At 53.7% G+C, this 15976-nt stretch overlaps 1 protein-coding gene across 2 annotated transcripts; it reads right to left on the bottom strand.

The window, feature by feature from the left end:
- Positions 1-347: 347 nt before the first annotated feature.
- Positions 348-15555, bottom strand: MEOX1 (mesenchyme homeobox 1). Of its 2 annotated transcripts, XM_004597330.2 has the most exons (3): positions 14797-15555; positions 3003-3175; positions 348-1896 (listed from the first exon to the last, which is right to left on the bottom strand). In XM_004597330.2, exons 1-3 carry the CDS (start codon positions 15260-15262, stop codon positions 1774-1776), a joined length of 762 nt encoding a protein of 253 aa, XP_004597387.2. In that variant the 5' UTR covers positions 15263-15555; the 3' UTR covers positions 348-1773. The 2 variants fall into 2 exon arrangements, with proteins under 2 accessions (XP_004597387.2, XP_058531362.1); XM_058675379.1 differs by lacking the exon at positions 3003-3175.
- Positions 15556-15976: the final 421 nt, after the last annotated feature.

Here is a 15976-nt window from a genome sequence, read left to right as displayed (position 1 = left end):
CGGCTCTGCTTTCCACCCAGTTTCTTGCTAACGCACACCCTGGGATAAGGCAGACACTGGCTCAAGTCGTTGGATCTCTCCCGCCCACCTAGGAGACCCCAACTGAGTTCCGGGCTCCTGGCCCAGCCCTGACGGTTACAGGTATTTCTGTCCATCTGTCTGTCTCTCTCTGCCTTTCAACTGAAAAGAAAGACTTAGAACTGGCAACATTTATCCTCCTGTCCTTTTTTAATTGCTATTTGTCCTGTATTCTAATTTCCTCCAGACAACATCAAATGAAAATCCAAAGACTACACACAGAACTATGGCTCTTAAACTCTGCAAACAAAAAGGCCTGGGAACTTGGCTTTTTTTAAATCGATTTTATTTCTTCAAGAACTTTCTTGCAAATTGTCTTTGCACAGCTAGATTGATGCAATTTTAAGAAAATATATGAAGCATGCTTTAGAAAAAAAAGTCACACACGCTCTAACCAGCCATCTCGTTTGGCGATCATTTTCCATCGTTCTTGTCCTTCTCAGGGTGGGGAGGGGCAGTTATCTTTATACATGGCCAGTGAAATCTTCATGCAAGTGATCCCAACTCTTGGTGACCTTCCCCCTGCAGCCACAGCTGGGGCTGAAAAAAAAAATAGAAGGAGCACCACAGCAGGCAGGGGCATCTCTTTCCAAGGCTGCAGGCACCCAGTCCTGGGGCTATTAGACCTTCGGTGGCACACCCAGAGAGCCCAGTTGGGGCCTGAGCAGTTTCTACACAGGAACCTCCCAGCAGAGTGGCCTCTAGGGAACACATAGGAGAGGCTGGCTGCAACTGGAGTGTGATACAATCCTGCCCTGATTGTAATCAGATTTCTTTGAGAGCACAGGGCCCTGAGGCTGCAAACCTTCTATTCCAGGGCTCCCTGTCCCTGAGCCCTCAACTGGCCATCCCTTCCCTATGACAAAGGGGCCACTTGCAGCCCTTAACTCAACAAGGCGAGTGAGCAGGTCTCACTGCAGAAAGGAATTGCTGCCCCACCTCCAGGGCCTACTGCTCCGACTGTCTCCTTACTGGTGGTGAAGCTGGGGTGTGGCCTCGCTTAGGCCCTGGGGAAGCCAGCTCAGAGAGCCCTGCGTGGGGACAGCATGCAATGTCTCTGTTTTTCAGTCAAATGTTCAAACATTTGCTTACTCGCAGGTACTGGATTTGGAGCAGGGACAAATTTCTGGGTGGCAGATTCTGAGCTGCAGTCCTTAACCTCCTTCCTCTGATTTCGCTTATAGTTTGGGGACAACTAAGGATCCCCAAAGCCTCAACTGTGGAGCCTGGGGAAGAGAGCTGGGCCAGGGTGCTTGTTGCCATGGTTTCCTTTTTTCTGGAATCCTGCTGTCTCTGAGTGGCCAGCTGGTTTTGGGATTCCTCTTTCTGCAGTCCAGGCGGAATCCAGACCTAGAGGAGGCCTGGCTGGTGTGGGAGGGGATGTGGGTGGCGGTCAGGAGACCCTGAGAACCATCGTCCTTGGAGCTGTTTCCAGATCTGTCTGGTCCAGCCGACTCTGGATGATTCCATCTACACTGGGAAGCACAGGCCCTTGGGAAGGCTCCACTATCAGAGAGCAGGGTCTCCCTACCCCGGAGGACACTCCGGGAAGCTTCAGGCTTCCAGAATGCAGACAGCTCTGAATCTGAGTCAATTGGCCGTCCTGCAGGGGACAGGGAGAAGGTGGAGGTGGGGTTGGGCTGAGGCTTTGTGGGCAGGGGCTCAGTTCTCAGCCTTTTTCCTCCCAGAAGAGCTTCACTCTGAACTTGGAGAGGCTGCGGAGTCCCCATCCTCGGGGTCCTGCCCATGAGGGGAGATGGGCTGACCTCCCTTCACGCGCTTCCACTTCATCCGTCGGTTCTGGAACCACACTTTGACCTGAGGGAGGAAGCAAAGGTGCCCTGTGACTCCAGGGCTGGAGGGACCCTGCCCACAGGCCTCCCCACGCTAGCCAGGGCACAGCTCCAGGGACCCTAGTGGGAAACCCCTGTTCTTGTTCTCACCTCCCACAAACGTCCCAGGACCTGAGACTTAAAGGGAGGCCACAGCCATCTATCTGCCCAGGGGTTTGGCCCTGGCCACCCATGCAGGAAACCAGGATGGAGTTCCAGGCTGCTTCTGGTTGTTGTATGGGCATTTGGGAAATAAACCAGTGATGAAAGCGCTCTCTCTCTCTCTCTCTCTCTCTCTCTCTCTCTCTCTCTCTGTCACTCAACTTTTCAAATCAGTAAATCTCTGCACTGGCTCGATATCCCTTACTTCCAGCCTCTACCACCCCAGGGTCTGGGAGCTGCAGACCGAGAACACAGGTATCGGGCACTGTGCACTTCAGCTAGCTCTGGGCAGTGTGCTTTCATCTGCGCCTCAGCATCACCTGAAGGCCATGGCAGGATCCTGTGATCTACATGGAGCCCTAGAGGTCACAGGGATTGGAGGTAGTAGAGGCAGGATTTGAATCAACAGCTTCTGATCCAAATCCCAGCAATCTCGTAGAGTGCTGTGTCAAGTGAACACTGCTATTGTTTATTATCATTATTATTGTTATTGCTTCACATCAGAGCCTGGGTGTGGGTGATGTGGGAGGCACCGAGGAAACGCTTTTCTCAGCACGTGCCCAGGAACCAGTTGCACCACCAGGCACATGTAATAGCAATGCAGACTCCCAGACCCATTCATCGTGATCATGAGACTGGGTGTTCCTGAACTTGAGCTCCAGTCTAGGGGAATAACCAGAGTTGAGATTTCACCCCTGTATGCACAATTGAGGACGCCTGGGCTGCCTCCCTGACTGCTGGAAACAGTGCCCAGGGCCCCAGCCCAGCCAGGAGCAAGATTCAAGTCTGTTCACATGACGCTCAGGTAAAGCCAGAGCTGAAAACCACTGATTGGGCAGAGGAAGAGGACAGTGGAGAAGGTCCATGGTGGGAGTGGGAGAGCAGGGAGTGGAGGGAATGAGACAAGTGGAGGGGCTGCGCGGGCTGCACCTGCCGTTCGGAGAGGTCCAGGTTCACCGCGATTTCGTATCTCCGCAGCCGGGTCAGGTAGTTGTGATGCGCAAACTCCGCCTCCAGCTCCCGCAGCTGCTCCTTGGTGAAGGCCGTCCTCTCCTTGCGGGCCTTGCTGCTGCCATCTGACTTCCCGCGGTTCTCCTGGTTGTCTGGGGAAGAGAGGACACCAAACAGGAAGACATGAGCCTTGGAGGGCCCAGTCTCCCAAGCTTTGTCCTGAGCCTGCAGCTCTCCCAGTGTCTCATCTCTAAGGCAAGCGGACGGAGATGCTCCCCTACCCCTTTTCCTTCCTTTGGTGTTTGGCCCCAGTGGCCATGGGGAACCCTTGGGGGTCCCCACCTCAGGTATCCCCCTTCTTGACTTTTTTTTTTGCTAATTCCCAGGGCCCACGAAGCAGCTCTTGGCTCTTCAATGACCTCTGTGACAAACTCTCCAGGTGGGGCTCCCAGCCCCGCAGCAACAGCCTCACCTGAGAACTTGTGAGAAATGCAGGTAAGAAATGTAGTCAGTTAAGACTGCTGAATCAAAAACTTCGGGGTATCGGTCAGCAACCTGTTTTAATCAGCTCCTTTCACATACCCTCAATGATTCTAGTTCATGTTCAAGTTTACAAATTACTATTCTGTGATCTTGTAACTCAAAGGGTACTTTCTGCTGGCAGCATCCAAATTACATGGGGACTGGTTAGACGTGTAGACTCTCAGAGCCTGCCCCAACTTGCTCCAAGGCCAAGTCCAGAAGGCCACGTGGACCCCCAGAAAACAAGGCTGTCCATTAGCCACAGCAGGGCTCAGTAATTACTGCTACCACGGCCAGGGACACACACCTGTGCCTGGTTTGCCTTCTCCCCCTTTTTCATTTTCTTTTCTTTTTTAAGATGTGTTTTATTTATTTGAAAGGCAAAATTAAGAGAGAGAAAGCGAGCGAGCGAGAGAGGTGTCTTCCATCCACTGGTTCACTTTTCAAATGGTCACAACTGCTAGGGCTGGGCTTAGAAGCTAGGAGCCAGGAGCTTCTCCCTAGGTCTCCCACGTGGGCACAGGAACCCAGGTACCTGGGCCATCTTTAGCTGCTTTCCCAGCCACATTAGCAGGGTCATAGAAGCAGAGCAGCTGGAAATCCAACCCGCTCCTCACATGGGATACCATAAGGAAATTTAACTGGTTGTACCACAGTGCTGGCCCACACCCCTTAGCCACTTAATCCTCACAATAACCCAACCAGTGATTCTAGGATTAGTCCCATTTTGGAAAGGGGAAAGCTAAGACCTTAAGTGAGTTGCCCCTGGTTCATCATGAATGGCAGGAATCAAACCTGGGCAGGCTGACCCACACACAAAACCAGGGTGGATTCAGAAATCCGAAAGTGCTATGCTGCTGAAAGGTGCCGTGGGTAAGAGGTGCCTCCCCCCTCTGCAATGGCAGTGGCCAGCCATGGGCACGCAGGAGACCAGCTCACCTGCACAGCAAGCTGACAATATGCACTATGTAGTGTGAACATAACCAGAGCTGTGAACCCCACCGGTGCAGGTGTCATAGCCCGTGAGCCCAGGGCGCAGGCAGGTGCTTTAGAAAGCTGTGCCCCACCTGCACCTTGCTGGGGCCTGGGGACTTGTGTTTTAAGAGAGGGGATCTATGTTGACCTGGACGCTGCTGGAGGGACTCAGACCAAAGTGGTTCAGCCCCCGCCTCCCCCACCCCTGCCCTCCGCGAAGCAGCCAGACCGCATCGTGGGGGAGGGCAGCGGAAATCCCACAGCAACCTGACCACCCAGGGTGAACTTGCAGCCCGCCCAGCGCTCCCTCCGGTTTCCATTCAACCCTTCTGCATTTCGGGGTCTTGGCCCTCCGCCACGCTGGAAGCTTGAGAGAAATCCCGGGTGGGCGGCGTGGCCGCGCGGGTGGTGCCCGGAGGAGCCCATCCTGCCCGCCAGCCCATCCCACAGCGCCCAGCGGCTGGAACTGGAGCTGGAGGGGAGGGGGCGCTCCTCGAAGGCCAGGGAAATCTGAAGCGGCCGAGGGGCTCCACCGAGGCCAAGGCCGGGGAAAGTTGGGGTGGGGGGCGCGACGCCCTGGCGCAGAGACGGGCTCCGGGGATTGGGGAGTAAGGAACGGGGCGGGGTGGTGGGGGGCGAGTTTCCCGGGCTGCCTGCCCGGAGGCCTCTGGCTCCAAGCCGGCTGGGAGAAGGCAGGCCCAGACCCCTCCGGAAGCGGGAGCGTGAACCGGAGGGGAAGGAGGAGCAGCCCCGGGCTGGGGTCCCTGAGGAGTTCTCTGGCCTTGGCTGCTGCCGGTGCCTCGGCCCCTCCTGGCTGCGGGCCCGGGAGTGTGGGTCACGCAGCGGATGGACGACCTTCCCGGAGCACGTCCCGGCCTGTGAGCTGGAGAGCAAGCCTGGCCAGGAAGCGTGGGCAGTGGCCTTCATGCCTGGTGTGGTCGGGGCGGAGCCTGCCTCGCTGTGTCCCAGGCCTGTCTTCCCTGGAGGCCTGGGTTTCCATGCGAGGGATTCTAGGGACGTCACCCTCTCAGGCCCGGTGAAGAGCTAATGTGTGCTCAGACACCATCTTTAAGACCTAGCAGAGCTGGGTAGAAGCACATAGTTGTCCTGTTCGTGGTCTCCTGAGCTGCCTGCTGAGATCTGGGGCCCTTCTGGCGGGCTTTTCCTAGCTCTCCATCTCAGCCCCCAGGGAACCCCTATCAAGTCTTCTGTCACTATGCCCTCCTACCCTGCTATGCTAGTTTGTGAGGACAGTCCGATTGCTAGCTCCCCCTCTGGGGAACCTGCTCCCTGTGGCATCAGGCCCTTAGCAGAGGACTGGGCATCTATTGGATGCAGTGTGAGGTGCAAAGAAGGCAGCTTCAGAGATGCCTGGAAACAAACCCGGATCTCGAACCCGGATCTCGAGCCTGGATCTACCCATCTGGAGCAGAGGCTCCTGAGCTCGGTGTCAGATGCTGTGTCTCTCTGCTGGCTTGCCTGGAGTTGGCTCTGGTCCTCCGTTCTCCTGACTCCATCGCTTGGGCTCCTGGGGTCCCCTGCCTGACACCCCCAACTTCTTCCACTGGAGCCTGCCTCCCTGTGCCATGTGCCCTGTATATCCCGAGCCCCCTCCCCAGTCCGGCACACAATCCTGCTTAGGAAAGAGGGAGAGGGCGAGGGCCCCCTTGGAGCTGCTCTTGCATTGGCCGAATGGGCAGCTGACCCCTGCCAGCCGAGCCGGGCCCTCTGCTCCCCTCTCTTGGCCTGTCACCCATTGCCCAGTGCGGGCTCTGGAGTCTCAGTGTCTGTTTCCAGAGGCAGAGGTGGCAAGAAGCAGCCTGGCCTAAGAACAGAGGAGCCCAGCGACTCGTAGACTGTGGGAGCCAGGGGTTGGAGAGCAACACCTACTAGTGGTGGGCAAGACCCTTGTTCATCAGCAGCTTGCAGAATGGGATCAGCATCGCTCACTGCTTGAAGGATGAGAAGTGTGGGCCATGAGTTCTGAACTTGCAGTGGCAGCTAAGGTTCTCCTTGATCAACAATGCTAGAGAAACAGCACCCTTGGCACCCACATGGGAAAGAAGCTCCGGGAAAAAATAACCAGCATTTTTTGCCATTTCTGGTGGGGTATGTTGGGTCAGCCAGTACAAGTGTGACATTCAAATGCATATCACGCATGGAGTGACCCAGGCCTTGGGCTGCTTCCCTCCCCTTCTGGACCTTCGTTTCCTTAAGTGCAGAAGGACAGGGTTGGTTTCAATTCTCTTACCCCTAGGAAATGGTTCCCAAAGCATAGATGCTCTCCCTCTATCCCCTTTCTGTTGAGAATGCCTGGTCTTGAACTCTGAGCCCTCCCTTCCCCCCAGCTTGTTTGGACAGGCAGAACAGAGGGCTGGCTGTGTACCCCCATTCCAAAGCGTGCCCCCTCCTGCCATACCCCTATCCTTCCCACGTCCTCAGGCCAAAGATGTGGCCAGTTAGCTATCTTCCCTACTCCACTACTTTTCTGTATCTCTTGGTGGCTCTGTGGCCGCCAGCAGCCCCTATTAATAGCTTCGCCTCCCATGGACAGTGACCAGAAGTGACCCAAATGACCATCCGCTTCAGGGCTCCTGCTCTGCTTCTCTCTGTGGGACCGCTGGGGCTGTTTCCGGGAGGACTTGGAAGCAGGATGTAAGTGCTCAGCTGGAAGAGTTACCCTCCTCCCTGCCCCCCAGCTCCTTCACAACCCCAGGATCAGGCAGGGCCACGAGGGAACCATTGACCGTGCCCAGAGAAATGCAAACAGGATGTGTGTGTAACTGCGGTTTCCACTGTGAGCCCTGACAGCATCCCAGGCAGAGAGTTTAGGAGTAGCTCATGCTGGGCAGGGCTTCCAAAGTGAGCAGACAGCTTTAACAGAGCCCCCAGGGGCTGCAGACAGACCCAGAGAACTGGGCCCAGGTGCCCTGTCTCTCCCGCACCACCCTGTGGATCACTGCCCGTGAGGACAGTCGAACAGTGATCTTCCTGGATTCCCAGCCCCTACCCTGGGAGCAGCCACCTTGTAGAGAATGCAAGGGACTCCATTAAGGACATACAGCAAACCAGTGGTGGGATTGGTCTTGGAACACAGATTCCCTGAACAGGAAGCTGCTTCCACACATCAAGGCTACTTCCTGTGGTTTGCTCTTAACCATTTGGTGAAGCAAGGAACACATTAGCCCAATTGGACAAATGAGAAAATCAAGACCCAGGAGACCTTAAGGTGGCTTGTCCAAGGCACCCTCTCAGAACTGGACCGAGGTATAGGCACATGTCACACTGCCCTGAAGGATTCGGGTTATGGAGGCTATGCTTCCTCCAGGGAGCCAGCCCAGGGCCACTCAGCCCCTCTCCCTGGTCTCCTGAGCCTGTTCCCTCAGCCTGTCCAGCCCTGCAGATGTCTCTCTGGTTCTTTGAGAAGCTAGCAGTGGGGGGTTGGGGAAGGCAGGTTATGTTTTCCAGGAGACACATAGGTTGTTGCAGAATGGGAATGCCTGGCATCCAAGTGGTTTTTACTCAGAGTCCCAAGAGGGGTTTTTACTCAAAGTCTCAGAGTCCCAAGACAAGGAAGGTGGGTAAGTGGGAGAGGAGCCATCCGAGGCAGGGGAAGGGAGGCCGTAGTCAGAGGGGTAGGAGCAGCAGCCTTTGGGAGGGTCTGGGGAAGGCACAGGCAGCCCCAGGCTTTATGTTCATGAGTTCCAGATGTCACCCTCAGCTGTCACAGAGGAAGTGTGGGCTTTGGGACCCATGCCTACTACTCATTCATGGAGCCCCTCTACTTTGTATCATGTTCAGGAGACAGGGAAAGACCACTTAAAGGCTGGTGGTGGCTCCTGGCTAGGGGTGGGGAGCCAAGCTGGCTGGGAAGGAGGTCCATGAGGAGGGAGGGATTGGGATGGGGGCTGCTCCTACTCTGCAGGGCTGTGAGTTCTGCCTGCCAGGAACAAAAGGCTTCTTAGCCTCTGACTTGGAGTGCTCTTGGGCCCAGATTCCCCTTATCTACTGCAGCCAGAGTGACAGGTGAGCAGGGCAGGATCCCTGAGTCCCTGGCATGGGATGGCAGCAGGCAGAGCCGAGGTGGCCCCTGGCTGATCTTGTGGCCCACGGGCCCTTTGACTTTCCACTGGGCAGGGTCCAGCTGCCGTGGCAGGACTTGACTTTCTGACTGTATCTGGTTAGGGGCCTGAGAAGGGTGGGATGCCTTTGAGCTCACAGCAGAGGCTGTGGCCTCAGGTCCTGCCTGGGATCCAGGCTCACCCAAAACAGGAGGAGGGGCAAAGGGGCTCAAGCCAGGAAGCAGAGGATGCCCAGGAAGCAGGGGATACCCCGGAAGCTCTGCCAAGTGTCTTCCCCAATACTGGCCATGCTGAAAATTCAGGATCCTTCCTCATGGGGTGGGGAGGGTTGGGGTTGGGTCAAGAGGAGCTCAAGGTACCAGAGAGACTAGTCTCAAAACCTACCCTGCCCAGGACTGGAGCGGCCCTGGCCTGGCAATGCCACGGGCTCAGGTGGGTCATGGCAGAGGTTCTGCCAGCGCTTCTGTCACTCTGCCCAGCTGGGCTGGGATGCAGCCTGCAGCAGGTGGTGGGGGAGGAGAGAACATTGCATCATCTGAGCCTGGCTCCCCACGGAGGGCTCCTGCAGTTGGCCCAGCCCTCCGAGGGAGGGTGTTTATGCATCTTCTGACCCCAGCACTCACTCTGACCCGGAGGGGCGGGGTGGGGGCTGGCTTTATGATTGAAGTCTGGCTCTCTTGAAAGCCTTTCTCCTACTCAAGGCTATAAAAGTCCTGATGGACTTCAGAGAGGCCAGGACACAGGGTGGAAAACCTCCAGCCTGGCAGTGGAGTAACTCCAAGCGACAGGGTGAGCACATGAACGAATGAATGAACGCATGCCAGGCTGTGGTTTCAGCTCCTGGCCGTCCATCATGCTCCTCCTGGTTGTGAATGTTTCACTAGGTGCCAGGGAAACTGTTCTGGCCCTCCAGACACTTTAGCCTAAAGAGGGTAAGGCGGCAGAACGCACCAGTAACTCAGGATACCAGGCCAGCTGTGGCTGACTCTGAAGGGAGCAAGGCACACTCTTTGTGTATAGAGAGAGGGCAGGAAAGGATTCCTGCACACCCAGCAAAGAGTGCCCCAACATAACAAAAGCTCTGTGTGAACAGCCCACCGCACCTGGTCCTCAATGGTGGAGAATGGAAAGCTTTTCTTCTAATATAAGGAACAAGGCAAGGATGCCAACTCTTGCTACATCTATTCTAGAGTGTTCTGGAAAGATTAGCCACAGCAGTTGGGCAAGAGAACAAAACAAAAGGCATCCAAGTATGAAAGGAAGCAGCAAAATTATCTCTGACAAATGACACAATCTTATTTGTAGAAATCACTAAAAACTCCACATGCAGAAAAGTAGACTCATCAATGGATTCAGCAAAGTTGCAGCATGCAAAATAACACGCCAAGATCATTTGCCTTTCTAAATACCACCAAGGAGCCACCTGCAAGGAAATTTAGAGAGCAGTTCCACTTACAGAAGCCTCCAAAAAGAAAGCAGTACTTAAGAATAAACTTAGCTCGATGCCTGCTTTGTGGTGCAGTGGGCTAAGCCAATTCTGGCACCTCATATTGAAGTGCCCATTTGAGTCTCAGCTGCCCCACTTCTGATCCAGCTGCCTCCTAACACTTAGCTTTTGAGAGGGCAGCAGATGATGACCCTTTGGATACCGCCACCCAAGTGGGAAACCAGTTTGGAGTTCCTGGCTTCAGGTTTTGTCCTGGTCCAGACTGAGCTGTTGCAGTCATCTGGGGAGTGAACCAGTGAATGCAAAAATCACTCTGTCTCCATCTCTCCCCACCCCTCTCTCCTTCTTTTTTCTTTTCTTTTTTTTTTTTTTTAAGATTTATTTATTTTTATTGCAAAGGCAGATTTACAGAGAGAAGAAGAGACAGGAAGATCTTCCATCTGAGGATTCATTCCCCAAGTGGCTGCAAGGATCAGAGCTGAGCCGATTCAAAGCCAGAAGCCAGGACCTTCCTCCAGGTCTCCCACACGGGTGCAGAGTCCCAAGGCTTTGGGCCGACCTCGACTGCTTTCCCAGGCCACAAGTAGGAAGCTAGATGGGAAGTGGAACAGCTGGAACAAGAACCAGCACCATATGGGAGCCCGGCTTGTGCAAGGCAAGGACTTAGCCACTCAGCCATCGTGCTGGGCCCCTTTATCATTCTTTCAAATAAATAATTAATCGTTTTTTAAAAAATGGGCAAGGGATGTGAATAGGCATTTCTCCAAAGATCAACAAGTGTATGGAAAGATACACAATGTGATTAATTGTCGGAAAAAGAAAAACTAGAACCAAATGAAGTATTCACCTCACAACCATCAGGATGACCACCACCAAAATAATAGTAATAACAATAAAAGGAAGATGTGAACAGAAGAGCAGATGGAGAATGAGAGCATAAAATGGTGTGGCGACCATGGCGCAGAGTGTGAAGGTTCCTCAAAAAATTAAATGAAATTGCTAGGGATTACAACAGCTCTACTATGGGGCATCTAACCAAGAAACCAAAAACATGGTCTCAAAGAAATATCTACATGTCAGGCCTGGCATGGTAGCCTAGTGGCTAAAAGTCCTCGCCTTGCATGCCGGGATCCCATATGGGTGCCAGTTCATGTCCTGACTGCTTTACTTCCCATCTAGCTCGCTGCTTTGGATCATCTTGGCTCCGTCCATTGCGGCTGCTTGGGGAGTGAATCAGTGGATGGAAGATCTTTTTCTCTGTCTCTCCTTCTTTCTGTAAATCTGATTTTCCAATAAAAATAAACAAAAAAAGAAACATCTAAAGGTCTGTGTGCATTGCCAATAAAGATAAATGGCTAAAGAAAATACAATGTATACTGACAGTGGAATTCTATCCAGGCTTCATAGAAAGGAAACCCTTGTCACATGCTACAACATGGATGATTTATTTAAAAGGAGAGAGAGACCTTTCATTCCTCATATGCCTACAATAGCCATGTTACTTGTAGGCCAAAGCCAGGAGTCTGGAACCTTCCAGGTCTCCTATCTGGGAGGTAGGGCCCCAGCTACTCAAGCCATCACTTGCTACCTCCTTGGGTACGAATTAGCAGGCTGTTGGAAATGGGAACAGAGCCAAGACTCCAGGCCAGGCACTCCACAATATGGGATGCAGGCAACCCAAGTGCTTAACTGCTACATCAAATGCTTGCCCGCAGATGTTAAGTTTTATGCTGTGTGTTTTTTAACCACCATAAGAAAAGAAGGAGATTTTAAGTAGAAGACATTTCATGGCAAGAAATCTCTGGAGAGTTCCTTTATGGAATTATAAACTGTGGTCAGAAAATCAGTACAGGTTCTAAAAGGCGCTATAAACTTTGTGACGGTAGTTTTTATGGATAGGATGTAATACACAAGTTTAGTCAATTAAGAAAAGAAAGAAGATATTCTTGGAAACAGTGGCTTAGAGACGGTCGCTAAAATAAGGAGAACTTCCACAGGCTGAGGATTGGGGGAGGGCAGGGTGTTTTAGGCAAAGGGGAGGCTGAGAAAAGTCGGGTTGCTAGGGGTAGGGGAGAAGCCAGAGGTGTTGAGGACTTACACAGGTGCATGGGTGAGTGGAAAGGGGGAGGTGGTCTGCAGATCTGGCAGAAGGGGCTGGGAAGGGACCATTTGGTGGAGTTTTAAACCCCAGGCGAACCTAACAGTTCATATCGGTGGGTAGGGGCAGGCAGAGACTTGCAGCACTTTCAGGAGAGCAGGAGGGGCAGCAGGGCCCTGAGGTGGGAAGCATTGGTATCTGGCCAAGCTTAAGGCAGGTGGGACACAGGCAGACGATGCGAAGTTAGGTCTGCCACTGAGGACAGCGGGACAGCCAGTCTGCGGCACTCCTAAGCAGCTGAGCCCATCCACCTGTGGCTGGGCTGATCCTATGCAACCTTCCCTTGAACCCATGGGGAAATTGTTGTGAAATCCCTTCTTCCCATCAATTACAGATGACCACAGTAGCAACAATGACAGCCAGAGGAAAAACAACAGTGGCCTCGCAGCTGTCCCTGTCAGCAGGGGTCTTTAACACCCACTTGGCTGGGGTCAGGGAGTGGTGAGGGTAAGATAACACCTCATGGGGTCTCCCTGAGTCAGCTCTGGGGTGGGAGAGGGCATGGAATCCTGCTGTCTGGATCCACTGGGATCCAGCTTTGGGGGTGGGAAGATGAAGGGGAGGACGTGGGAATGACAGAAGAAGGGGAGTGCCGAGTACATCCCTCATCACAGACCTTGTCACGGGTGCCTCAGGAGTCACCCAGAATGGAAAGCAACGCTGAAGCACCACTCACCCCAAAATCTCCCCACCAAATCCCTGCGCCCTGAGCTCCAAACTGCCAGCAACTGGAATCTCCCATGACTTCCACCCCGGATTCTCATAGCGGATTTAGAATGCTCCATTGCACCGGTCCCCATCAATCCAGGCATACGTGCTGGACCCTACATTCTGAACATAGCCAAAGGAAATGTGGGCACAGTGCCGTGGGCAGCTGCCACTGACTGAACCCTCACAGTGACCCCATGCGGAGGATACTACTGTTACATCCCCATTTCACAGCTGGGAAAGCTGAGGCTGTGAAGAGTCAGGAACTTTCCTAAAGTTATGCAAAGATTACTCTGCTGGCCCCACAAGCCATCTGTCTACCTGTGCAGCACCCCAAAAACATGGTTCTGATCTCTGCTGGTTAACCTTCCAGAGCTGGCTTGACTAGAACCAGGGCAGGCACTTGTATTGGGTACCGAAAATGTAAGGGGTACCGAAACCTTGGAAATCATGATCCATGTGATCTTAATGCATTGTTTTTTAAAAATCAAAGTCAATACCACAAAAATTCATGATGGACAAAATCTCAAACTTTCAGAGAGAGGATTCCACCAGAGGAATTAGGATTGATGGAGGTGGAGAGTGGCGAATCTTTCTGGGTTTTGCTCTTTGAAGTGAAATTCAAGGTTCCTAGAGTTGGTTGTGACCCTTACTCATTGCTTTCTTGTTTCTGTAGACTTTTGCAAACCTCATGTTCCCACCCGCTTCTTTCCCTCTAGTTCAATTCCAAAAGCAAAGGGAAGCAACGAGGTATACAGATTTCCCTGCTGCTACTGCTCCTGTAGGAACCCTAAGGGACAGTCCAGAGGCCTTCCCCGCTGTGAAGTCCCCCAGTTCCAGGACCAAGCCTGGGAGGAATCTGTGAGGGGATCAGCCCGGATGTCCACGTGCCCTAGGGGTGGCCAGTGGTGGGCCTGGGCAGTCACTCCATGGTATGGTGCCATTGGCCAGTGGCCACAACGCAATGGGACACATTTGGGTTTTTGCTAAAACTGAAAACGATGGGAGCCTTGTGCCTGGGCCCAGCTGCTCTGGGCTCTCCATCTCTTCCCCATTCCCTTGGATTTTGGTTCCCTGGAAAGCTCAGGATGTACCCACAGACTTCTAGGGTTCTCAATGGCTGACCGACACCCTCCTATTCAGCCCACCCCTGTCCAGCCCCACGGGAAGTTCCCCCAGAGGTTTCCACACACAGCAAGGACAGTCGGGCGTGCATGGAGACAGGATGCTGGGGCGGGACAGGGGATCTGACGGGAGGTGAGTGGCAGGAGAAGCCCGGAGCGCATGGCTCAGCATGACTGATTCCCCTCAGGCCTGTACCCCAGGAAGGCATTTCCCAGGGCTGCCAGACCTCCAAATGCTCAGCTGGGGCTGGGCCTGCAATGTGCCAGCTCATGGGAGAACAGCCCTAAATTTACCTCTCCACTCACTCTCCTCGCTCCCAGCTCAGCCCCAGGCTACTCCTCTGCCTCTGGGGTCCTGAGAGGCATGGTCTTGGCCTCACTGCTGGCGGACTTCCCTATGCCCACAGCATGGTAGGGAGAAGACTGACCCAGAGGCAACTCAGACATGGGAGAGCCCCTCCCAGCCCTTGTCAGTCTGCACCCCTAGGTTCTGTCCTATGGGTCTTCTCACTGATCTTGTTTTATTCTCTCACAGGCACATCTTTCCCGGAGCCAAAGAGTGCCAGGGATGCAATCCCAGTCCACCAACACCTAAGAATCCTGAAACTTTGAGTGGAAGAAACCAAGAAAGTCTTTAGGTTTGGCTAGGTTGGTCCTCTTTGCAATTCATAATCGGGGCACCTGGGTTCAGAGAGAGTGAACAACTTCCCCCAGGCCACACAGCACAGGAGTGATCAGCTCCTCCTCAGCCACCTACCTGAAGTCTCCTTTTTCTGTGTGGATGATTTCTTCTCTGGCTCATTGGCAGTGCTCCCGAGCACCCCGTAGTCCTCACCAGGGCTTCCTGCACCATCCACCAGCCCAGGACTGCTGGCCCCCAGCTCCCTGGAGCCCCCAATGGGGCCTGGGTTGAGCCTCCGCCGGGCCTCCGTGACAGGGAAGTGCCATTCGGGGGATTGTGGGAAGGCAGGGTGCTGCTCGTTGAAGACACGCTGCTCCCGGGATAGGCTGTGAGGGGTGGCAGCCAGGCAGGAGGTCGAGAAGTCTGGGTACGCTGCTGTCGCTGCTGGGAAGTCTGGCTTCTGATGGAAGGAGAATGGGGTCGGGGTGTAGTGGGGCAGCCCCGAGGCCCCACTGCCTTCAGAGTGAGGGTTCCGGAGGCAGCCCCAGACTGAGGCTGGGGGGTGAGCGCTGGTCATGCAGCTGCTGGCCACGGGATCCATCTGCTGGCTGCCCGCCGCCTCTGTCCTTCCACAGGCTGGATTGTTTACACTTTATGTTCAAGTGTTTTTAAATACAAACACAAGTCTAAGCTGGAGGTTAAAATGCTCAACAGAAAAAAATCACCTCAGGAACCAAGTCCAAGGTCTTTGAGCACACACAAACACACACACACCTGTGGCCAGCTCCCCCCAAATGTGTGTATGCACACTTAGGGCTTCTGGACACAGCAGCCTGCTTAATGGGGTCCCGTGCATGTGTGTTGGTCGCCAAGGACACTACACATGGCCACTGTCCCAGCCCCGAGTGAATGCCTTCAGGGGGCTGCCTTGCGGGGCTGCAAGCCACACTTTTAAATCCTGCGGTGGGGAGAGAGTGACAAATTTCTGAAGTGAAATGTGAGAGAGGAGAGGGAGGGGTTAACCTCGTCCCCTCCAACCAAAACGCGAGGAGGCAACTATTAATCACCAGAAACCTTATATGCACATCTAATGGGATTTGCAGATGGAGACTTTTAAAGAAACATTGTCTGTATTTTTTTTTTTTTAGGAGAGGTAGCAGCACTCACAGTGGTGTATATGGACACACACACACATACACACACACACAGAGGGGTTTTAGTGTGCCTCCTGTAACACCATAAAGTTATTTTTATTGCCCTGTTAACAAAATTCCCTAAGTCTTGGATTGAGAAAATGCCTTCAGTCAGATCTAGA

The sequence above is a fragment of the Ochotona princeps genome, chromosome 17 (assembly GCF_030435755.1).
Source record: "Ochotona princeps isolate mOchPri1 chromosome 17, mOchPri1.hap1, whole genome shotgun sequence".
Taxonomy (NCBI): Eukaryota; Metazoa; Chordata; class Mammalia; order Lagomorpha; family Ochotonidae; genus Ochotona; species Ochotona princeps.
The sequence above is the reverse complement of the archived record's forward strand: the minus strand, read 5'-3'. Positions and strand labels throughout refer to the sequence as shown.

Bases quoted from the DNA above. Each gene is read 5' to 3' on its own strand.
- MEOX1 (XM_004597330.2), bottom strand. From the start codon at position 15,262: ATGGATCCCGTGGCCAGCAGCTGCATGACCAGCGCTCACCCCCCAGCC. The intron at 3,176-14,796 runs GTAGGTGGCTGA...TCTCTTCCCCAG, and splicing joins ACAGAAAAAGGAGACTTCAG to ACAACCAGGAGAACCGCGGG. The intron at 1,897-3,002 runs GTGCAGCCCGCG...TTCCTCCCTCAG, and splicing joins TGGACCTCTCCGAACGGCAG to GTCAAAGTGTGGTTCCAGAA.